The sequence below is a fragment of the Aegilops tauschii genome, chromosome 3 (genome assembly GCF_002575655.3).
Source record: "Aegilops tauschii subsp. strangulata cultivar AL8/78 chromosome 3, Aet v6.0, whole genome shotgun sequence".
NCBI lineage: Eukaryota > Viridiplantae > Streptophyta > Magnoliopsida > Poales > Poaceae > Aegilops > Aegilops tauschii.
Window position 1 is genome coordinate 235,628,553 of NC_053037.3, and position 24,385 is coordinate 235,652,937.

The 24,385-nt window shown below is 46.7% G+C and overlaps 1 protein-coding gene across 1 annotated transcript; it reads left to right on the forward strand.

Annotated features, from left to right (window-relative positions):
- The first annotated feature begins 1,527 nt into the window (after positions 1-1,527).
- Positions 1,528-23,943, forward strand: LOC109749448 (suppressor of mec-8 and unc-52 protein homolog 1). Its single transcript, XM_020308409.3, has 15 exons — positions 1,528-1,722; positions 1,998-2,361; positions 2,452-2,500; positions 7,435-7,518; positions 7,620-7,723; positions 8,160-8,246; positions 8,321-8,374; positions 8,561-8,656; positions 9,090-9,217; positions 11,515-11,641; positions 11,777-11,836; positions 11,929-12,036; positions 23,360-23,460; positions 23,556-23,607; positions 23,699-23,943. Exons 1-15 carry the CDS (start codon positions 1,682-1,684, stop codon positions 23,795-23,797), a joined length of 1,554 nt encoding a protein of 517 aa, XP_020163998.1. The 5' UTR covers positions 1,528-1,681; the 3' UTR covers positions 23,798-23,943.
- Positions 23,944-24,385: the final 442 nt, after the last annotated feature.

Consider the following 24,385-nt stretch of genomic DNA (forward strand, 5'->3'; position numbering starts at 1 on the left):
AGATGAGGCCATCCCGCTTGAAATGCCATGGCTGCGCCTTAAGCACAAACCGACGGTCACTCTCAGCGGCGAAGTTGAGGATGAACCTCCCGTCGTCGCTGGCCACCTCTTGGAAGGTGGTCGCCCCTTGGTTCTTCCAACCCGTGTTCCGGAGATCGTCGAGGATGACCCTTGGGTTGGCCTGGAAGGGGGAGAGGAGGCGTCCAACCACGAGGAAACCACTGATGGCCTTGCGGGCAGCCTCCATGTCAACGACCAGAGGACGGCTCCCTGACATCTTCGTCCCCAACTGGTTATGCATTGCCAGGTGGAGAGACGAACCAGCTTGGGCAATGGCCGACGGGGAACCCATCCCCGCCGCAGCATCTGTCACCCCCCTCGAACCCTCTCCACTCACTGGTTTCTTCCCCAAAATATCACACACATTCTTTCCCTGACCCTCCATGGCACACTCCCCTCGGTTGCAGCAAGATTTAGAAAGAGAAGAGAGCAGATGCTGCTGCACTGGTGATAACAATGAGGAGGAACAACCTCTCCCGAACCCACAAATATAGCAGGCCTGGGCCCCCTTCCACACAGCCTCAATAACGAAATTGATGATATTAATCACGAGTAAAAGGCCATGAATGAGCAGTTTCCTAATAACTCCAGCGAGTAAAACTCCCTTTCCCTCAAATGATTCACAAACGGGCAAAGTTGGATCCAAGAACGAGATCACAAACAAATCCCGCTGAAAACTCGTACTAAAACCTGGAATGGATAAATTAACTAGCAAAACTGCATGAATTGCCTGTGAATCCCAAGCAGAAATCTCGCCCTCTGAAACACTCATGGAGCCTCTGAATTCTATCCTATTATCCTCACAAGATGTCGGCGGAATCCCACCTGCCAAAAAATTCGCTATTCCCCTATATGATCCCCACTGATTCCTCTCCTTACTTTCCAAACTAGAGAAAGAAACTACCAAATATTCAGGATTAAAGACCACCTCGAAATTTTTCCCCAAATCCCGAGTCACCAGATCAGCAGTTTCTATAGCGAAATTGGGCCCAGCCGGACCTTCCTCGTGCGAATCAGAGGATATCTCACCTGCCAATTTACGGCACAAATCCTTCACTCTTCTCCTTGAATGCTTGAGGCATCTTTCCCGATTTTTCGCCATCTTGATTAACCTCCTCGATCTTTCCCGAAAGGCCTTCCACTCCTGACCGCTGAAGACGCCCCCGATAGGGCCATCTCCAGGAGGCGACGCCCCCTTATCCGGCGGAGCCGCCGTCGATGGGGCCGCCATCTAGGCCGCCAGGATTTCCGTCGCTGCGAGGTCGCCGGGGCGGTCGCGGGAGCCCCCGAGAGGGCGAGTTTTTTTCTCGTTTTCCCGTAACTTGTTTTGTGTCTGCTCGTGATTTCATCCTCAGGTTAAATATGTGTTTTTTGCCCTCAAGTCCAATTCTGTCTTGATGTATAGACTCATCATGGGCCAAAGTAATATTCACGAGGCCCAGCAAGTAGACTCTCCTCGCTATCGAGCTTTGGCCTACAACCACAATCCCTGTCTTGTCTCCAAAAAAAAACCACAATCCCTGTCCTCTCCTTCGCCATCGCCACCGCCACCTCCTCCCGTTCTTCTCCGGCCGCCGCCTCAGACTTGGTGCCCGCGTGCTGCCACCCGCAGGAGCCGCAGATGGCGTCTTCGACGTCCACCCTAGAGATCGAGGCTCGCGAGTACGTACAAACCCTTCTTTCTTTTCGTGCCCTACACCTTACGGCAACGAAGGCAACCAAAGAACCCTAAACCCTACGCGCCTTTTCTTGAATCCGCCCATTCTCACACGAACCCCTCTAGTGCTTAATGTTTCTGCAGCCCATCTGCGGCTTACACAGTGAAGCGGGAGATTGTGATTTCCATGATGTTTGCTAAATCTATACTAGTAACTTATTTTGAAGAGGAAAATCTGGAAAGCTGGGGTTTGATTTGTTTCTTGCATCCATTGATGCAGCGTGGTGAAGATAATGCTGCAGTTCTGCAAGGAAAACTCGCTTCATCAGACGTTCCAGACCCTGCAGAACGAGTGCCAGGTCTCGCTCAACACGGTGGACAGCATGGACACCTTCATCGCCGACATTAATGCTGGGCGCTGGGATGCCGTGCTGCCGCAGGTTGCCCAGCTGAAGCTGCCGCGCAAGAAGCTTGAGGACCTCTACGAGCAGATTGTGCTGGAGATGGCAGAGCTCCGTGAGCTTGACACGGCCCGTGCAATCCTTCGCCAGACACAGGTGATGGGGGTCATGAAACAGGAGGAACCCGAACGATACCTCCGACTAGAGCACCTCCTTGTCCGGACATACTTTGACCCGAATGAGGTTGGTAGCCTGCTTTGCTATTTAGTTATTGTTAATTTGTTGTGCTATTGTTCTTAACTGTGAAATGCTGGGATGTCACTCTGCCAACAGGCTTACCAAGAATCTACCAAGGAAAAGCGACGTGCGCAGATTGCCCAAGGTTAGGCTGCTGATTGTCTTTTCTTGAGGCATATATGTTAATGATTCTCATACTTAGTAGAGAAGTTTGAGTGCTTCTTGATTCTGAGATATGCTACACTTTCAGAATGTAACATAATTCCTGTGTTCCAAAATATAAGGTGTACTGATTTTTTTCAAAAAGTCAAACGTTTCTATGTTTTACCAACTTCAGTAGAGAAATATATCAATATCTACAGTACCAAATAAATAAAATATAAATTATATATCATGATGAACTTAATTATGCTGTATTGTGGATATTGATATTTTCTCTACTAGCACAAAGGCCCGTGCGTTGCAACGTGTACAAAAGAAAAATGCTTAGAAACCTGAAAAACAATTCACCACTTAAACAACTTTGCAAGTAGCAAAACAACATTTAATATAATCAAAAGAACCAAGGACCATATTCTCGAAACAAAGAGAGAAAATCAGGTGATGTTTAAAGAAAGAAAGAAATTCCCTTAATTGCGTAAGGTTAGAAGCAAAATGATGTGCCTCGTGTTCTTGTTTTGGTAATCTGAATATTTCTATCTCTACACAACAATGATACTCACATATACCTGTCACAAGGAGTTGACACCTAAACTGATAAAAAAAACTGTCTTCTGGCTCCGTCTCAGTGATACGCAAAGATACAGGTGATAGACTATTTCTAGGGGCTTGATGCTGGTGTAAAGATTTTCGTTTTTGTTTGACATGCTTCCTGGTCAAGGTTGGACTGGGAGAAGGTCGGGCACACCACACTTTCTTGTTTTTGCTGAGAATTTACATGCGCTTTTACATGAAAATAAGCTCAATGAGCATCTATTAGAAAAAGTTTGAAAATGGATTTCAATCACACGCTAGAGGTAAAGAATGATACAGAACAACACACATATGAACAACACCGACAGGAAAGTAGGTCTAGGCATGTGCGCAAAGCTGCTCGAGTTGCTCCTCGAGTGCAAATCCACTCTCTAGTGAAGTCATAGATGTTTCATAGGCCTTTACTGAATTGTTGAAGCCTGTTCGGAATTCCACTGCAAATACTATGGCTCCAATGTTTCAGTATCGAGTTAAGTAGTTAACAGTATAGCAGTGATAAATCATAAAATTCACAGCAAGCTGGAGCCTAAGTCGCTTCTAAAACCATATACCAAGTAGGATATCCGGTCCCTTCTAGCCATTTCATAGATTGTTTAATTTGTGAGCGCTCTGCAAAAAATAGAAACAGGAATTTCAGTCAAACATGCATTATAGACAAAATGCAGTTGCTCCTTTTGGGCAGGGGCTGCATGTGTAGGGCTTTGCTTTGGATTTTTCCCTCTGGTCCTCTAAGTATCAATCGACAAGGTAGTACTGAGACTGAGAGTTACAAAAGAATTTACTTCAAAAAGATTTATATGCCTGTTGCCATGAATTTTCTAGACAGTAATAATGTTCCGTGAAAGCTCCAATCCATCACTTTCTCCTCTCTTTTTCCCAAATGGAAATGCAAGCATCCGTTCTCAACTTAACAATTCATCAAGAAAATTAAAATTAAAAATGGTACGTACCATTTGACATCGCTTCTGAATAATTAGAAGACCTTGTCAAAGGACCAGAAAACTTATATGTGAAGCATCATCAACAAGGCGACGATGGTTCATGAAGACTAATTCTGGTGTTCTTCAGCATATACTTATCTGAATTCAAACTTTATGGCGTCATAATACTCTTTGCTTTTTCCTTACGGTGACAAGGGTTAGATCTCTTAAGAGGGTGAGGCCAATCGGTAAACAGAGGGAATGACACTTCCCCACCACACAAATACTATTGCATCCTTTAGCAATCAGTATGCACAGGAAGCCCAGTATTGCTTTTGCATCCTTTCAGAAAACTAAATACAGTACTATTTAGACCGCACAAATCCCATAGAACAAATATCTGCGAGGACAAAACAACAGCTTTTAGCATAGGAACACTCTCCTTAGGAAACGGTGGATACATGGTACGGACTGCAACAATTCTCAAGCAATAAGAATAGACGTGAAAAAGAATGAAGAGAGCTTTTCAGAAGAAAAAAAAGGACTGACATTTGTTTTCATGAACTCTGCCTTCCAAATATATTCTAGGACATATGTGCGTTGCAACGGGGTGACAAAATTCAGCCTTTAAATGAAAATAGCATTAGTATAAAATACTGAAGTTGTTCAACCAGTGCCCGTTTATTTATGCCAACTGGGAGGCCTTTGCTTATTTTTCGTTTCACAGACCACAGTCGCTTTTATTTTTCGTTTAGCATACAACAATCCTGCTCAATTGAGATATTCGTTTCGTAGCCCACAATCCCCTTTATTTATGTCAACTGGAATTTTTCGCTTCAGAGCCCACAATTTCCTTTATTTATACTAACCGGGGTTTTTTGATTCGCAGCCCACGACCCCTTTTATTTAGGCCTGCCAAGATTTTTCGTTTCGCAGCCAACAATCCCCAACTCCTTTTATTTATTACGCCAACCGGGTGATACTTTTTCCTAAACACAGCTCACCCTCCGTTAGTTTATTCTCAGGCTGCTTGTTAATTCTCATACTTACAGGCATATATAAATTGATAGAATTAGTTTTTTTTAACTTGATGGAATTAGGTGTAAGAAGCAAGGTGGGACTATTTAATCTGTTAACAAACTTGTTTTATAAGCATGAGTAGATTCTGCACAACTTGGCCCAAAAACATCAGCGTCGCAGCGAGGCCCAATAAGAGCACGAATCAAACTTGATTGTTCTTTGGTTGGGTTCCAGATCTAGGAAGCTTCATGTGTAATGGTATGATTGCAAGGACATAGCAGTTGTAATGGATTGTGAAATGAAAAATGGGCAGAACAATCTGATAAGAGGTTCTGCTGAATATAAAGAAAAAAAATGCCTTCATCATAAATAGATACGTCTCAGTTTTGATGTAAATAATTTATGTGCTAGTCTGCTACTCCCTCCGTTCGGAATTACTTGTCGCAGAAATGGATGTATCTAGACATATTTTAGTTCTAGATACATCCATTTCCGAGACAAGTAATTCCGAACGGAGGGAGTAGTATATATACATATATATCTACATGAGGGAGATGACACAGAAGTACAGCTGCAGAAATTTAATTCCAACGAATACCTTTCATCACTTTTGTACACCATACTACAGGTCACATCCATGTGATACAGAAAGGCTTATCTAACATGACAAAGAGGTCGCATTCACACCAATTTGAACAAAAATCAACAGTGCAAAAGAACAACAAATGAGTAATTCTTTGTTAGAGAAGCACATGTGGTCCTCTTAGTTCAGATGAAACTAAATTCAGGTTAATAGCAGTTAGGTAGTTTGTCAAACCCAAGAAGCTCAGTGACCTGTGTGACAATTCATGGCTTCATCATGTCCATCTGCACCTTTGACATGTTTATCTAAACACAATAAAAGAAGCAAAATAGAGTTTACCTTGGACCTGCATCAATACCCGCTCGACACTCTTCACCTCCCATTGAACATGAACCAAAAAACTTGTTGGTCGAGCTTGGGGGTGAACTTCCATATCTAGAGCATCTCAGGATGCTTGTTTGAGAATTGGGTATCCTGATCAGCCAACGTTCCCTGCAAAAACCATGGCAAACCAAACTACCTCTCAATGATCTGAAGAACAGGAAAAATTAATAGATACTCTGAAATCAAATGGCACATGTGGTTAGCGATCTAGAAATCCAAGATCAAATTATATATGGAGCCTTTGGCCAAACATTAGATGATACTTTGAATATGAGCATAGAATATGGCAATCCCACCTGAGAGGGTTGTGGTGTTCATATCCGTTCTCTCACTTGACCTGTTCGTGCTTTGTCCTTCCTCATCTCTGTTGCACCCCAATCCAAATCTGCAAGCATCCAAACCCATGGCAGAGAAGGGGATCTCAGAGGTTGGTACAAAAAATGAAATCCCCGAACAAATTGCTACCCATTCTTTCTGTTCCTCCTTCTATTCAACCTTAGAATCCTTTAATTCTAGATCTTAAATTTGTACACACCTGACGGGAGGACGTACATGGGGATGGAGGTGCCGGGGAGGCAGTACTTGAGCTCCAAATTGGAGACGTCCACCTCTGAGGCGGAGGAGGCTGGGGGTGAGGAGTTGGGGCGGGGGAGGAGGGGAAGAGCAGGGCAACGACGACACTGCTGGAGGGTAGCTGGAGAGGAAGACCGACTGCGCGTGGCGGCGTGAACACGCCATGGAATCCTATGCAAATCGGAGACGTCCGCCTTGAGGCGAAGGAGGCTAGGGGTGATGAGTTGGGGTGGGTGAGGAGGGGAAGAACAGGGCAACAGCGGCGCTGCTGGAGGGTAGGTGGAGAGGTAGACCGGCCGCGCGTGGCGGCGGGATTCATGGCGGCGGTGCCGTGCCGTCCCAGGAAGGACCCGTGCTGTTGTGCATACGCAGAGGAGAGGACAGGCTGCCATGCTAATTTTTTCCCTGAAGGCCAAGCGAGTCCCAAGCCCAAACACACGAAACGTTTTTCCTCTGTTTACCACTTCAGTACTGTAGCACGGGTTAATTATCAAAAGCGACAGGGACCTTTTGTAAAACGGCGCGATGGTGAACCCGACAGACTCAATCCGTGCTTTATTATTATTATTAGATAAGATTGGTCAAACGTAGAGAAGTTTGACTTTTCCAATAACACACCTTATATTTTGGAACGGAGCAATGGAGGGAATATTTTTGTTGAACATTTTTTAAAATTATAAGTTTTATTGTTCCATGTGCTGTTGAATACGAGGGACTTATTAATTGATGATTTAAAGTTGTGCAATGCTCATAGACATGTGTCCTACTTTTGCAATAATAGCCGCAATTGAAGTTCTGCCTTTCTGATCCTCAATACTAATGCTTCACCTGCCTTGCCGATGTCAGCAATCGCTTCTGAAGTTTCAGTAGTCCCACCAGCTCGGCTAATGGCACTGATTACCCAGGCTTTGAAATGGCAACAGCACCAAGGTACTCTCTTGGTTGCACGTTTTTAACCTGTGATACTGTGATGATCCCCGCATTGCCAATTGCGAACTCATCCTAGCTCCTTTTTCGTTCCTCTTGCATAGGTTTGTTACCCCCTGGCACACAGTTTGATTTGTTCAGAGGAACCGCTGCAATGAAGCAAGACGAAGAAGAGGCATATCCTACTACTTTGTCACATCAAATAAAGGTTATCTTGTGGCTGTATCAGCGAGCTTACATTGGCTTTTTCATGTACACGCCGGATTTTTGGAAACTGCAGAAGATAAATTATTGATAAACATATTTGATAATTGATATCAATGACTTTCAGAAGCCTAAAATGATGATTTCTTACTTAAGTTGACAGCAGAAGAATATTGACACAACTAATTAATGATATTTTTTGCGTTGGCTTAATTGCATGTGACTTTCATTGGGACATTATGGTGGTCCCAAAATTCTTTGGAAAATATCGATACAAAACACACTAGGACATGTCAACATGCTTTAAGATGTAGTTAAGGATTCTACCATCTTCACTTCCATGCTGAAAGGAGGATATAGAAACACATGACTGCCTGGAGAATTGCTGTTCTCAGGCTTTTCCTCATGGTTACAACTCGACATTTTGTTTTTTATTTCAGTTCGGGAAGAAAACCCACCCTGAGTGTGCTCGATTCTCACCCGATGGCCAGTACCTTGTTTCATGCTCAGTGGATGGAATCATCGAAGTAAGTTGGTTGCTAGTGTGTTTTACAGGTTAGCTCTTTTGTCGTACATGGCTAAATTTCATTAACATTTTCAGGTCTGGGATTATGTCAGCGGCAAGCTGAAAAAGGATCTTCAATATCAAGCCGATGTAAGGCCCTAGCATTGGAGCTTTTCGCCTTTAACATGGAATTTACATGAACCCTGTAATTGTGCATGTAGCCAAGCTATTCAAGATTAATAGCTTTTGAGGGACATCAATAAGTTGTGTTATTTGATTTAGATACTGACAAGATTGTTAGGTTCTGCATAACGTTTGTTTGAAAATACTTTCCAGGAAAGCTTTATGATGCACGAGGATGCTGTGCTCTGTGTTGATTTTAGTAGAGATTCTGAGATGCTGGCATCTGGATCACAGGATGGAAAAATTAAGGTACTCTCACTGTTCTCTCCCCCATCCCCCCACACCCCCTCTCCCTTGGCAATATTTATTGCAAGTTCACTGTTCCGAGTGGTCACGGTGTTTGTAGTCATGTGAACTGCTTGTAAGTGTGTTTGCTCAGAGACAAAGCCTGACCTCTTTACAGTTCTGATTGATTAACGTGCCGGCATGTGTTAATTGCTATATTTTTTCTTCCTCCTGTGGAGTGCAGTCATATTGAGTACATTTATGCATGGTATCATTGGTCATCTAATCATGTTCGACCATACAATCATCAGTTGGTAAAAGTACATCATTAGTCAATACACGCGGCCAACTAATTTCTTAGACCTTCATTATGGGTCATTATTTCACCAGCCATTCAGTCTGTTTGTGAGAAGAATTGCATTGCCGTATTTAACTGTTTCTTTTCACTGATTTTCAGGTTTGGCGTATACGAACTGGCCAGTGCTTGCGACGCCTCGAGCGTTCACACGCGAAAGGTGTTACAAGTGTTACATTTTCACGTGATGGAACTCAGATACTGAGTACCTCTTTTGACACTACTGCGAGGTTTCTTACAATACCACCAATTTGAATTCACAATGGATATATACTTATTTGCTTTTCACTTATTATGTTCTCATGACAAAGCATCGTCAAAGATTATATTTTGCATGTGGTGAGCTAGTGTTGCATTATTTGGGAAATCCTTGTGCTTTTGTCCATCCTTGTGTTTGAGGACTCGTAACATAGTGCAGCTGTCCCGTTAACCACTTCTGTTATTCTCATATGGGCGCTCTCTTTTCAGTCTCTTTAAGATAGTCCAGTTAAAAGATGTTTAGTTTGCGCACAGTATTCATGGCTAAATTGCATATCATTGAAATATTTGATCCATTTGAGAATTAGTCAAAATAAAATTATGGATTGTTTCCTGAACTGGGGGAAACAAAACTGCCTTTTCTCAGTGCATAGTTTTCTTGTCTAAAGTGGGAATGGAAAAGGATGAAAGGAGGCAAGACGATGGGCCCTGATTGTATCCCCATTGAGGTATTGAAAGGCCTCGGGGACATAGCGATAGTATGGCTAACCAAACTTTTCAACCTCAATTTTCAGGCAAACAAGATGCCAGAAGAATGGAGACAGAGTATATTAGTACCAATCTTCAAGAACAAGGGGGATGTTTAGAGTTGTACTAATTACCGTGGAATTTGGCTGATGAGCCATACAATGAAGCTATGGGAGAGAGTTATGGAGCACCGCTTAAGAAGAATGACAAGCGTGACCAAAAATCAGTTTGGTTTCATGCCTGGGAGGTCGACCATGGAAGCCATTTTCTTGGTACGACAACTTATGGAGAGATACAGGGAGCAAAAGAAGGACTTGCATATGGTGTTCATTGACTTGGAGAAGGCCTATGATAAGATACAACGGAATGTCATGTGGTGGGCCTTGGAGAAACACAAAGTCCCAGCAAAGTACATTACCCTCATCAAGGACATCGAACAAGTGATGTCGACACTGATGACTTCCCGATTAAGATAGGACTGCATCAGGGGTCAGCTTTGAGCCCTTATCTTTTTGCCTTGGTGATGGATGAGGTCACAATGGATATACAAGGAGATATCCCATGGTGTATGCTCTTTGCGGATGATGTGGTGCTAGTTGACGATAGTCGGACGGGGGTAAATAGGAAGTTAAGAGTTATGGAGACAAACCTTGGAATCGAAAGGGTTTAGGCTTAGTAGAACTAAAACCGAGTACATGATGTGCGGTTTCAGTACTACTAGGTGTGAGGAGGAGGTGGTTAGCCTTGATGGGCAGGTGGTGCCTTAGAAGGACACCTTTTGATATTTGGGGTCAATGCTGCAGGAGGATGGGGGCATTGATGAAGATGTGAACCATCGAATCAAAGCCAGATGGATGAAGTGGCGCCAAGCTTCTGGCATTCTCTGTGACAAGAGTGCCACAAAAGCTAAAAGGCAAGTTCTACAGGATGGCGGTTCGACCCGCAATGTTGTATGGCGCTGAGTGTTGGCCGACTAAAAGGCGACATGTTCAATAGTTAGGTGTGACGGAGATACGTATGTTGAGATGGATGTGTGGCCACGCGAGGAAGGATCGAGTCCGGAATGATGATATACGAGATAGAGTTGGGGTAGCACCAATTGAAGAGAAGCTTGTCCAACATCGTCTGAGATGGTTTGGGCATATTCAGCGCAGGCCTCCAGAAGCTCCAGTGCATAGCGGATGGCTAAAGCGTGCGGAGAATGTCAATAGAGGTCGGGGTAGATTGAATTTGACATAGGAGGAGTCCGTTAAGAGAGACATGAAGGATTGGAGTATCACCAAAGAACTAGCTATGACAGGGGTGCGTGGAAGCTTGCTATCCATGTGCCAGAGCCATGAGTTGGTCACGAGGTCTTATGGGTTTCACCTCTTGCCTACCCCAACTTGTTTGGGACTAAAGGCTTTGTTGTTGTTGTTGTTGTTGTTGTTGTTGTTGTTGTTTTTTAACGTTCAGTGTGGATGGTTTACAAAATTATGTTTACAGCCTTCCTCTCCCTCTATGTTAACAAAGTTATATAAATCAGACTTAACAAAAGAATAAACCAGAACTTAAATGTATTGAGTAGTTGGTGAAATTTTCCCTGTTTTGAGTGGGAAAACAACCTGTGCAAGCACCACAAATCTGAACCATGAATTGCATACTGAATTGTGTTTGATTCTGCAACATCCTGCATTATGATGCATTTCTTCTCTTTTGCTGCTGCTGTGTTCATAGTTTCGGTCTTATATATTCCGTGCCTATCCTGTTTCTGCTTTAGCCCCTAAAAATAATTACAGGGTTATTCTCTTCATTTCTGCAGAATCCATGGCCTTAAGTCTGGGAAGATGCTAAAAGAATTTCGCGGTCACGACTCCTACGTGAACTATGCCATCTTTTCTACTGATGGCACCCGTGTTATCACAGCTTCCAGTGACTGTACTGTTAAGGTGCAGATCTTGTGTATCAGCATTTGAACTTCTGTTCCGATGAGAACTATTATTTATTAATTCATTAATTTCCCACATCTATTGTTCTGTATGGTAGACAATTGTATGCGCATCATTTATGATTTCTCGATGTAGGTATGGGATGTGAAAACAGCAGACTGTTTGCAATCATTCAAGCCTCCTCCTCCTCTGAGGGTAATCATTATTTTTCACATTGCCGGACTCCTTCCATAACACAGGCTTTCAGCCATGCTTTTTCTTATCCATATGTATTCTTAAATTTCCAGGGAGGAGATGCATCTGTTAACTCTGTCCATTTGTTTCCAAAGAATAGTGATCACATTGTTGTCTGCAATAAGACTTCTTCAATATACATCATGACTTTACAAGGACAGGTATACTGTTACCTTCACATCCCATCATGTTTTTCAAGTGCCTTTTTTTTGAAAAATTAAGTATTTCAGTGGAGCATACTGACATGGTATCGAGCTTAGGTTCTTTTTTTCTTTTCGAAAAATTAAGTATTTCAGTGGAGCATACTGACATGGTATGGAGCCTCCCCCTGTACATGTATATATAATGGCTTTAGCCTCTGGATAATACAAGTTGCATATTTCCCTGAAATGTATCGAGCTTAGGTTCTTTTTTTTTGCACGATTGCAACTCGTGCTGGATCCATCTAGTACTGCTGCTGCCGCTGTCTTCTTTCTGGCCTGCTGAACTTCTCCGATTCTCTCCGGCTTGGCCACACTGCCCTGGCTGTCCTCGCTCCTCAGGAAGTCGGTTCCCCTTCTCTGGTCTCCCCGTCCAGATCGAAGAGGCTTCTCCCTGTCCAGATCTAAGTGGCCGGGTCTGGCAGCCCGTACCTAGTCCGCTGCTTCCTCCTGTATTACCTTGCTGCCGCTGCCCTCCGCCTGCCTGGTCAACATCCCATCGCCCAAGGAATTCGGCGTCTGCAAAATCATTCTCGATCTGGTATCGGAGGTCCGCATCTCCGTCCCGGTCGTTGATTCCAGGCCGCCGCCTCGGCTCCCAGGCCAGGCCGCTGCCGCCCCGCCTCCCAGGCCCGGCCGCCGCCGCTCCGCCTCCTCCAGGTTAGGCCGCTGTCGCCCCGCCTCCTCCAGGCCTGGCTGCCGCCGCCTGAGTCCAGTCCGCTGTCCCGGCCGTCGTCGTCTCGAGGCCAGTGCTCCTCGGATACTTGCGGTTTGTGGGCGGTGTTGTGGCAAACGTGCGTGTGCCTCTGCATGTGTGGGTGGTTGACCTGATTTAGATAGATCGGTTGAGAGAGTAAAAAGAAGAGAGAGTAAACTGATACGATGTTTCCATCGGGCCTGCATCTCCGTCACTGCCCGCCGACTTCCGATGGTGTTCCCTATATTGATCCCGTCTCGCACATGTGACGTCGGTCGGTGCTTGGTACTCGTCCGTTGTGACGTTGTCCCCTACGGCATCTTCAGCAGACTGTGCTGGTCGCTATTCGTCGACTCTTCTTGCGGCTTCTGCCCGCGGTGGTGGTGCCTGCTCTACGTCGACTCCTCTCGCGGCTTCCGCATGCGGCGGTGACCGCTCTATGCCGACTCCCCCAGTGGCTTCCACATGCGGCACTATGTCGACTAACTACTCTCGGTTGATTCTACACACGGCTTCCATGGGTGGTGGCGACTGGTCATCGACATCAGGTGTTTCTACTTCGACATCTTCTATTGTGTCTCTGTCTGCGCGTGAGATTGCGTAGCTGCGATGCCTGCTTGCTGCTTGGGATTCTTCACCGACTGGTTCTGCAAGTTTCGTGACTGACTTTTCTAGCATTGAGAAACCATTCAGGTACATCCCCATGGATTCTTGATATTGGAGCGTCTTTTCATATGACTTATGATTCTTCTACTTTGACCTCCGTTCGACCTGTTCTTACTGTTGACGGCACTCCCCTCCCTGTAGCTAGTCGAGGTACTCTTAGCACTTCTTCATTTCATGTTCCCTCTGTCGCTCATGCTCCTCGACTTACCATGCAGCTCATATCATGTGGTCAGATTGTTGACTCTATTGTAGGGTCATTCTTGACTTTGATTCATGTTCTGTTCAGAATCGTCGCACGGGTTCTCTGCTTGGTGCTGACCCTCGACGCTCCGATGGTCTCTGGGAGCTTGACTGGCTTCGACTTCCATCCGTTGCCACCGCCGCCAGTCTCGCAGCCCCTGCTACTGCATTTACCAGTCAGCAGTGGCATCATCGTCTTGGCCATTTATGTGGTTCTCGTCTCTTGTCTTTGGTTAATCGCGGTGTTCTAGGGTCTGTCTCTGGTAACGCTTCGTTGGATTGTCTGGGTTGTAGACTTGGTAAGCAGATTCAGCTACCCTATCCTCACAGTGAGTCAGTATCCGAGCGCCCTTTTGATCTCGTTCACTCTGATGTTTAGGGTCCGGCTCCCTTCGCTTTGAAAGGGGGTCATCGCTACTATATTATCTTTATAGACGATTTTTCTTGGTACACTTGGATCTATTTCATGTCTTCTCGTAGTGAGGTCTTATCTATATAAAAAAATTTGTTGCCATGGTTCATACCCAGTTTTCTACTCTTTGTGTTTTTCGCGCAGATTCAGCTGGTGAGTATATTTCCCATGTGCTGTGAGGATTCCTTGCTGAGCAAGGCACTCTTCCTCAGTTCTCTTGTCGTGGTGCTCATGCTCAGAATGGTGTGGTTGAGCGCAAGCATCGTCACCTTCTTGAGACGGTGCGTGCGATGATGATCGCCGCCTCTCTTCCGCCTCACTTCTAGGCTGAGGCCGTTACCACTTCCACCTATCTCATTAACATTCAACCATTTGCTGCTCTACAGGGTGGTATTCCTCTCGAGCACCTTTCTGGTCGTTCTCCTGATTATTCGACGATTCTTTTGTTTTGCTGCGTTTGCTATGTTTTGCTTGCCCCTCGTGAACGCACCAAACTAACTGGTCAGCCTGTTGAGTGTGTCTTTCTCAGATACAATGATGAGCATAAGGGCTAGCGGTGTTGGGATCCTGCTGGTCGTCGGATGTGTATTTTCCGGGATGTGACCTTTGATGAGTCTCGTCCCTTCTACCCGCGTCCATCCTCCTCGGCCTTTTCCATGGAGGACATCTCTTTTCTTACGTTTCCGGATAGACCTCCCTCTGTGCCCAGTATTCCTACTCCTCGTTCCGCGATTGCAGATCTGACACCGTCCTCTCCTACGATTTTTTCTCCTCCTTCATCGCATGACCCTCCACCTTCATCACCGATACCTTCCCCTTCTCCACCTTCATCATCGATACATTCCCCATCTCCACCTCCAATGATTCCACCTCTTCCCTCCTTTCCTTTCCATTATACTCGTTGTCTACGTGTGGTGGATAAGTCTACTGATGTGTCATCTTCCTCTTATGGTCTTCGTTCTCGGCCTTGTCCGCCCACTGACCGATATTCTCTTTCTCGCTATGGTCTTTTGACTGTTCTTGAGTCGACTTCTTATCGAGATGCTGTTGTTCATCCTGAATGGCAGTTTGCGATGGCAGAGGAGATTGCTGCCCTTGAGCGCACCGGCACGTGGGATCTGGTTTCTCTTCCTCCTCGTGTTCGTCCCATCACGTGTAAGTGGGTCTATAAGATTAAGACTTGCTCTGATGGTTCTCACGTTTCCTGATACACCTCCCTCTATGCCCCATATCCCTACCCCTCCTTCCCCCGTTGTTGCAGATATGTCGCCATCCTCTCCCACAGATTCTTCTCCATTGCGCATGACTCTCCACCTTCATTACTGATACCTTCCCCGTCTCCACCTTCATCACCGATTCCTTCCCCGTCTCCACATTCATCAACGATGCCTTCCCTGTCAACATCGATGTCTTCCCTTCTCCACCTCCGGTGGTTCCTACTCGTCCCTCTTTTCCTTTCCGTTCCACTCGCGTTCACGTGTTGTGGATGCGTCCACTAATGTGCCATCTACTTCTGGTGTGTCGTCTTCCTCTTCTCAACTGACTTATGGTCTTCGGGCTCGGCCTTGTCCTCCTACTGGCCGCTATTCTCCTTCCTGATATGGTTCTTCGGCTATACTTGAGCCTACCACTTATCGCGATGATGTTGTTCATCCTGAATGGAAGTTTGTGATGGCAGAGGAGATTGCTGCACTTGAGCGCACTGGCACGTGGGATATGGTTTCTCTTTCTCCCCATGTTCATCCCATCACTTGTAAAGTGGGTCTATAGGATTAAGACTCGCTCTGATGGTTCTCTTGAGCGTTATAAAGCTCGTCTTGTGGCTCGTGGCCTTCAGCAGGAGCATGGTCGTGATTGCGATGAGACTTTTGCTCCTGTGGCCCATATGACCATTGTCCGCACACTTCTCGCCGTGGCCTCTATCCGCCATTGGTCCGTGTCTCAGCTTGATGTTAAGAATGCCTTCCTTAATGGTGAGTTGCGCGAGGAAGTTTATATGCAGCCACCACCTGGGTATTCAGTTCCTGATGGCATGGTTTGTCGTCTTCGTCACTCTCTATGGCCTTAAGCAAGCCTCCCGCGCTTGGTTTGAGCGTTTTGCCTCTGTGGTCATTGCAGCTATTTTTACACCTAGTGCTCATGATCCAACGCTGTTTGTCCACCTTTCTGCTCGTGGTCGCACTCTTCTCCTATATGTTGATGACATGATCATCACTAGCGATGATCTTGAGTATATTGCCTTTGTCAAGGCCCGTCTGAATAAACAATTTCTTATGTCTGATCTTGGTCCTCTTTGTTACTTTCTTGGGATTGAGCTTTCCTCCACCCCTGATGCCTTTTTTATTTCCCAAGAGAAGTATATCCATGATCTTCTTACTCGTGCGGCTCTTAGTGATGAAACACTGTTGAGACTCCTATGGAGCTTAATGTTCACCTTCGTGCTTCTGATGGCGAGCCCTGTCTGACCCGACTCATTATCGTCATCTTGTTGGGAGTCTTGTCTATCTCGCCGTCACTCGTCTGGATATCTCCTATCCTGTCCATATCCTGAGTCAGTTTGTTTCTTCTCCCACTTCGGTTCACTATGGTCATCTTCTTCATGTTCTACGATATCTTCGTGGCACGATCTCTCACCGTCTCTTCTTTCCTCGTTCTAGCACGTTATAGCTCCAAGCCTATTCAGATGCTACCTTGGCTAGTGATCCTTCGGATCACCGTTCTCTTTCTGCTTACTGTGTCTTTCTTGGTGGTTCTCTCATTGCCTGGTAGGCGAAGAAACAGACCGCCGTTTCCGGTTCAAGTGCAGAGGCTGAGTTGCGAGCTATGGCTTCTCACGGCATAGATGACTTGGTTACGGTGGTTACTCGAGGATTTTGATGTTTCTGTCACTACACCTACTACACTCCTGTCAGACAGTACATGTGCTATCATTATTGCGCGGGACCCGTGAAGCATGAGCTTACCCAGCATATTGGTGTTAATGCTTTCTTTGTGCGCGCTGATGTGCAGGACCATGTTATTGCTCTTCAGTATGTGCGTTCTGAGTTACAGCTGGCGGACTTCCTTCATGAAGGCCCAGACTAGAGCGCAACATGGTTTTTACCTCTCCAAAGTCAGTGTTGTGGATCCACCATGAGTTTGAAGGGGGGGGGGGGGGGGGGTAGAGTTATATTTATTGTGTCCTTTTGCATTCTGCCCTTTGGCCTCCCCCTGTACATGTATATATGATGGCTTTAGCCTCCAGATAATACAAGTTGCATATTTCCCTGATATCTATCAGGATATTTAGGACATCACAAATCCAATAGAAATAGGAAGATAAAACGTATGCTTGGTTTGCAACGCCAAAAATTGCTAAAAGTAGGCAACTTTTTTAGAGGTGGGTATGGCAATTTGATAGCCAATATTTTGTGCTGGTCCGGCTTTAAATTAATAAAGCCACAAGGTAGCATCCACATAGGTTCCGAACCTTACAAACCATTAAGTTCAAATGACACAAGACAGCAAAGACGAAATACGGTAAGTCCAAAATACAGGAAGCAAGGAACGCAAAATATGTCTCCACTTGAATCATCATGTCCTTCCTCCCGGCGCAAACTGAAGACACCAAAAGTAAAGACCAGCTACATGGATTGACGAGCAAGCGTTAAAGTGTTGCTGATCTTCTCCATGGTTTCCCTCATGCGCTCAGCATCACGTTGCTTCCCCAACGGTGTCCACATCTGTAGGAAGAGATGACATTTGAAAATAACGTCAGCGGGGTAAGCATGGAATTTCTTTTCAATCGTAATTTTGTTCCAGGTCGTCCAAACAGACCACAGAAGCGCCCCTACGCAACGCCACACGATCCATGCACTAGACCCCCTCTGGGTTTGTAGTAGAGCTAGCAGATCCGAACCCGACGCTGGGTTCCAGTTCTGGTGAAACGCGTCCCTAACAGCGCTCCAAGCAAACCTAGCTAAAGCGCATTGAAAGAAAACGTGGTTCGCATCCTCCTGTAAACCACAAACAGCGCAAGAACCATTAGATGGGCCATTACGCTTGGCCACATTAGCCGACGTCGGAAGACGATTTTTAAACATTTGCCACAAGATCTTAATCTCGAGTGGTATACCAGCCTTCCAAAGCCCCCTAGCTATGTCCAAGGCGTTTCCCTCCGTCAACTTGGAGTACAAGGGTTTTACCGAGAATTTATGGGACGCGGACAGGCCCCAGGTGACCAAATGAGCCCCTGAGCTGAGTTGTCTGTTTCTGATTTTGGCCACCAGCTCGTCCCAGCTTGTCGCTTCCAGCGAAGAGAGGGATCGCATAAAGTTTATTGCCGGCGGTGAGGTACTAAGGGCATCGCCCACCATCACGTTAGTGTCCGTGGCTAATTGGAAGAGCAGAGGGTAGGATTGCCATAGCGGCCTTGCATCTAATCAGTTATCTAGCCAAAACCGAGTGGACATGCCGTTATTAATATCAAAATGGGCCCCTACCGAAAATGCCGGTCGGACCGCTTGGATCCCGTTCTAAAACGCCGAGCCCGAAGGTGTCGCCTTAAACAGATTTCCATCCGGGAAGTATTTTGCCCGTAGGAGATCCGCCCAGAGCCCCGACTCGTTTTGGGCCAGGCGCCACCACCACTTGGTGAGAAGGGCTACATTCATAAGCTTGGAATTGTTAATCCCCAAGCCTCCGATTTTTTTTGGCCTACACACCGCCGCCCACTTGACCAAGTGATATTTCCGTTTGATTCCAGTTCCTTCCAAAAAGAACCTGGAGCAAGGGGTGTCTAATTTCGAGTGGACCCCACCCGCCAGAAGAAACATTCCCATGGTGAAAAATGGGAGGGAGGAGAGGCTAGAATTAGTAAGAATCAGCCTACCGCCAAAGACATAAACCTCCCTCGCCACGGGCTAACCCTATTAGCCACCTTGCCATAGAGTGGCTCCCACTCGGAGATCGAAAGTTTTCGATGGGAAATCGGAAGGCCGAGGTACTTCATCGGAAAGCCCCCAAGCTTGCAATTGTCCCATCCCTATGGTGATTACCTCACTTTTTAGAAAGTTTATTTTAAGCCCGGAAAGGAGTTCAAAAGCAAGCAACAACAACTTGATCGATGCGATACTATGGTTATCATGCTTGAAGAGAAGCATCGTGTCGTCTGCGTATCGCAGGTGGGTCACCCCTCCTGGAATGAGGTGGGCCACTAACCCTTTGATGTGCCCAGCCGCTCTGGCCTTGGCGAGCATTGCCGACAGGGCGTCCGCAATGAAATTGAAGATGAGCGGCGAGCTAGGGTCACCTTGGCGAAGGCCCCTTTTGTTGCGGAAGAACTTGCCCACCTCACCGTTAATCGTAACCGCCGTCTGTCCGCAGCTGACGAGGTGCATGATATGGTGAACAAAGCCTGCCTCAAAGCCCTTTTTGAGGAGAACCTCCCGAACAAACTCCCAGTTCACTTGGTTGTAGGCTTTTTCGAAGTCGAGCTTAAGCATTACGCCCTTCCCCTTGGTGCGCTATCTCATGAACTATCTCAAGGAGCGCGATCGGCCCCTCTATACTATTGCGTCCCTTAAGAAAGGCGGTTTGGCTTTTTAGGATCACTCATTGTGCAATTGGTGCCAGACGTGTGGTGTACGCCTTAGCACATAGCTTGAACGGGACGTTAATAAGAGTGATAGGGCTAAACAGCTTAATATTGTCCGCGCCCTTAACCTTAGGGATAAGACTGATAGCACTGTAGTTAAGGCGGACAGGTCCACCGTTCCTAGCGCAAAGCCATTAACTAACGCATAGAAGATATGCTTAAGGCTGGGCCAAAACTTTTTAAAGAACTCCACAGGCCAGCCATCGGGGCCCGGCGCCGTGTCCGTCTTCATATCTGTCAACGCCTTGTCAATCTCCTCCAGCAGGAAGGACAAGGCCAACCCGTCGTTCTCTGCCTGCGACACCCTCTGTAGGCACAAAACTTTTTCCTCGGCCGTTCCCAACAGACCAATGAAAAAATGATAGATGTGACTAGCAATTTCGTTTTGGGATACTAGGAGGCCATTATCCGAATTAAGGCGCAAAATAGAGCATTTACGCTTTCGACCATTCACATACGTGTGGAAATAGCTAGTATTCGCATCTCCCTTAGTCACCCATTTCACGCCGCCCCTACGACGCCAATATTCTTCTTCTACTCTCAGAATAGTGAGAACTTGGTTTTCAAGGGCATATCTATGTGCCCACTCGCTTTCGGAAAAGGGTACCGGCTTGTATGTCCAGCGCCGCAATCTCCTCTACAAGTCTAGCCCGCTCCTTCTTGGATTCACTTCCGTGGTTAGCCCCCCATCCACGTAGATAAGCGCGCAGAATGGCAGCCGCGGCAGTCCAGAACTCCGCCGGGCCACGTTGGTACCCTAAATGCGACACAATGAGCGACCACCGCTCATTAATCATGTGCTCGAAGCCCTCTGCCTCAAACCATGCTGTTTCGAAGTAGAACCTACTGCTATGACAAATGGATTCCTCTCCTGAGGAGAGAATGAGGGGGAGATGGTCGGATCCTATCCGTGTCTCCGCCACCAAGGAGCAAAGGGGAAAGAGAGCTTCCCACTCAGGTGTGAAGAAAACTCGGTCGAGAACGCTGTGAACAGGTCGCAATTGCTTGTTAGTCCAGGTATACCTAGCTCCTGTACGCGCAGCTTCTCGCAGCGTCGCTGCCGCAATCGCGTTGTTGAACATGGACACCCTCGCCCAGTCAACATTGTTGTTGTTCTTGTCCGCCCCCGAGCGGATCAAGTTAAAATCCCCACCCACGATCAAAGGGAGGTTGGCCGCTCGTTTGGCCCCCAACCAAATCTGTGAGCTCGTACAGAAACTCGGCTGATCTCGCATGGTCCGCCGGGCCGTACACACATACAATCACCCCAGACAGCCCGAAAACACGGTGTTGAATGGTAGCAGCAATAAAGAACACACCACACTCCCACACAGTTACATCACATGCATCACAATTACAACCCATTAAGAGGCCACCCAAGTGACCGGTGGAGGGCACCCATTGCCAATCAAAACGCTGTAGCGGGTCGAGTGCAAGTAGATCTCTGAAAGTAAAGTCTGCTTTAATCGTCTCTTGCAACGCCACTACATCGATACGCTCTTTAGCCATCTACTCTCTAAGCTGCGTGCGACGCCATACATGACCGCAGCCCCGAATATTCCAAAATATATAGCGCATTAAATAATACGATTTCGAAGGCGAACTCCTCTAGAGCTCACCGCTTTTGCCACGCGCTTCCTAGCCGGGGCATGGCTAGAAGAAGGAATAGCAGAGGCCTCCCTCTCCTCTGCTTCCCCATCGGGCACAGGTCCAGCAACAGCCCCAACTGGTGCCATGGACCCATCTGGTGCTGCCGCACACCTAGCAGCAGCCTCGGCAAGCGCGGCCTGGGCCTCCTCGCGTGCACGTACAAGGGATATGATATAGCCGTTACTAACCGTCACCGCAACGCCACTATTGCTCAAAATCGAAGCCAGGTGTTCATCCGAAAAGGCGTTTAAAATCCTGAAAGAGGACAGCGGGTTACTTGAGGCTTCCATGTTCTTGTCGGCGAGGCGGAGCTTGGCGCTTTCCATGGACGTCATGTCGCCCAACTTGGCCTTGGCCCGGACGCTGGGCGCACGCTGCACCACTGGAGTTGCCTTGGAGTGCTTGGCCTTGGCACCTGTCCCCGCCGCCCCGAGCTCGCCCCGCTGGACCGTCGCCGGTTCAGGGGCCAGAGAGGCTGCCCCCTTGGACAGCGGCTTCCTCCCCGCCGTCTTCTTGGGCTGCCCGCCCGAGCCACTCGAGCCGCACCGTCCAGATGCAGGCGTCATGTCGGACCCCTCGTTCAGAACGCAGGGCATGAGGGACCCCCCCCCCCCCCCCCCCCCGCCCCGCCCCCCTCCTTACCCCTTGGTGATTCCACCACCATTGGATTGGAGGCCAGCTCCGAGACCGGCAGTGACAGGTTGGAGCCATACTCATCAAAAGCTCCAGCCAGGGTGCGGGCCAGCGATGGAACACTCACCGCCGTATCTTGGGTTGCCACCACCAGAGCCCCGCCTCTCGGAGCGCCCAACTTGTCCCATGTTTCAGTGTCAATGGACGTGTCCCGGATACTGTCCTCAAGCTCGTCCTCCTGCACCCCCATATCCACATCGATATTCTCAGCGACGCCATGGTTCCCACCAGCAGCATCTTTATCCTTTCCGGGAGCGCCACCGCTATGCTTGTTGTTACCGCCCGGGGGGAGGGAATGGCCTGACTTGCCAGCATTGTTTGGGGGTTGTTTGTCCGAGGGGCCGGGCCCCTGAGCACCACCGTCAGCCCCCGCGCTTGGGCAAGCGCCCGAGCTCCACCTTGATCTGATAACCCTCATGGTTAAACCAAACTTCGACGACGCCGTTGAGCTTCTCTGGCGCTTTACACGCAAGCTTCATTTTCACAGGCCCCAACCTAGTGAGAGAGAGCTCGTTGACCACAATCGGACGACCCAACATCTTAAGCCCCTCCATGATGCACTCCACCCTGCGGTGTTTCTTGGGGATGCCGTGCAGCTTGACCCAGGCCTCGGGCATCACCATAGGCTGAACCTCTTCAGGCAGCATGTCACGCACCCTAGCCGTGATATCATTGATCGAAAGGAACAACTGCGAGGAGATGAACGGCTCCAGGTCCTTGGACGCCGACGTCTGTGTGTACGACAATAGGAGCATGGAGATATGGTCTCTCATCACATCTGCCTTCTCCCGTGGTGCTATGTCCTGGTCAGATTTGATCACCGAGTAGCCGCTTGAGGTACCAAAATACCCGCTATTGACAGTTAAGGCTAAAAATTACACCTCAAAAAAGACGAGGGGCGAAACCTACACAACCTGATTAAGTTGAGGGACGAAATATACACCTATATTTTTCTAAGAGTATCAGGTAGATCTTTGTCTTCTCAAAGGCTTGACATTATCTTTCTTGAACCCTTGGAAGTTATCTTTCTTGACCCTTAGAGACTAAGAGTTTCGTGGTTCTGGCGCTAATGAAGTGCATTGTAATTTAGGCTCAGTTTGCGGTGTAACTGTGCTAATGTTGAATTTATTATTGTATAATCTGATATGGAGAAGTAGCCACAAAATAGGAAAAAACTGGTTAGTCAAACGATAAAAGGAGAATGGACATGCATTGCCAAATTTATCCTTAGTGTTGAGCGTTATGATGAATTCTATCTTATGGTTATTCTTGCCTTGAAAATTTGTTGTAGGTTGTAAAGAGTTTCTCATCTGGTAAACGGGAAGGAGGGGATTTTGTTGCAGCTTCAGTTTCACCAAAAGGAGAATGGATATATTGTGTTGGTGAAGACATGTGAGGATATTATGTTTATTACTAATTGCTACATTCATTCATGCTGCTTCCGAGTTTCTTGATGATGATCCAGAGTTTTTCTACTTATCTTGTAGGAACATGTATTGCTTTAGCCAACAGTCCGGTAAACTTGAGCATCTAATGAAGGTTTGTAGGATTTCTCAAATGGAAATCTTTACCTGGTTGTGTTACACTGATTTTTATTGAAATGCTAAAAAACACCTTGACACCATTTCAGGTCCATGACAAGGATGTGATTGGCATTACTCACCACCCTCACAGAAACTTGGTTGCCACCTATGCCGAAGATTGTATGATGAAGATATGGAAGCCTTAATTACATTCATTCATTTCCAGTTTTATTAATCTGAGTGGTATTTTAGAGGATGCATTTGGTTCTTGTAATATTCGTACTGTAGCATATATAAAACCAGTTGGAGTGATTGATCATCAAACTCATTAAGCTACGGGAGAATTGCCGCATGCTGGTTGGCCGTGGCAAAAACATTTTGATTTTTTTTTTTGAAGATGAAATTGAGACTTTTTTTCTTTTGAGAAAAGTTTTTTTGGAGATTATTTTTGAAAGATGAGAGTGAGACTTTTGTTTCTTTTTCATTTTAAGAATGTTTTTTTGGCTTTTATTTTTTCTTTTTGAGATGGATGTGATGTTACGTGTTGTGAGAAAGTTTTCTTTTTAATTTTAAGATGAAGTTAAGGTTTTTTCTTTGAAAGCGAGAAATACATGCACAACTTTCTCTCAAGAGGCCTGCAATGGCAGGCCTCAACCACTAGTATCATTGTATATTATGGATAGAAAAGTAAGCTGGGGTAGCTTTGACGTGTCCCATTGCTGCAACACTGCATGCCGTCCGCGCACAATCAAACAACTCGAATGCTGGGAAAAAGACTGGATGCAGGTTGCCTT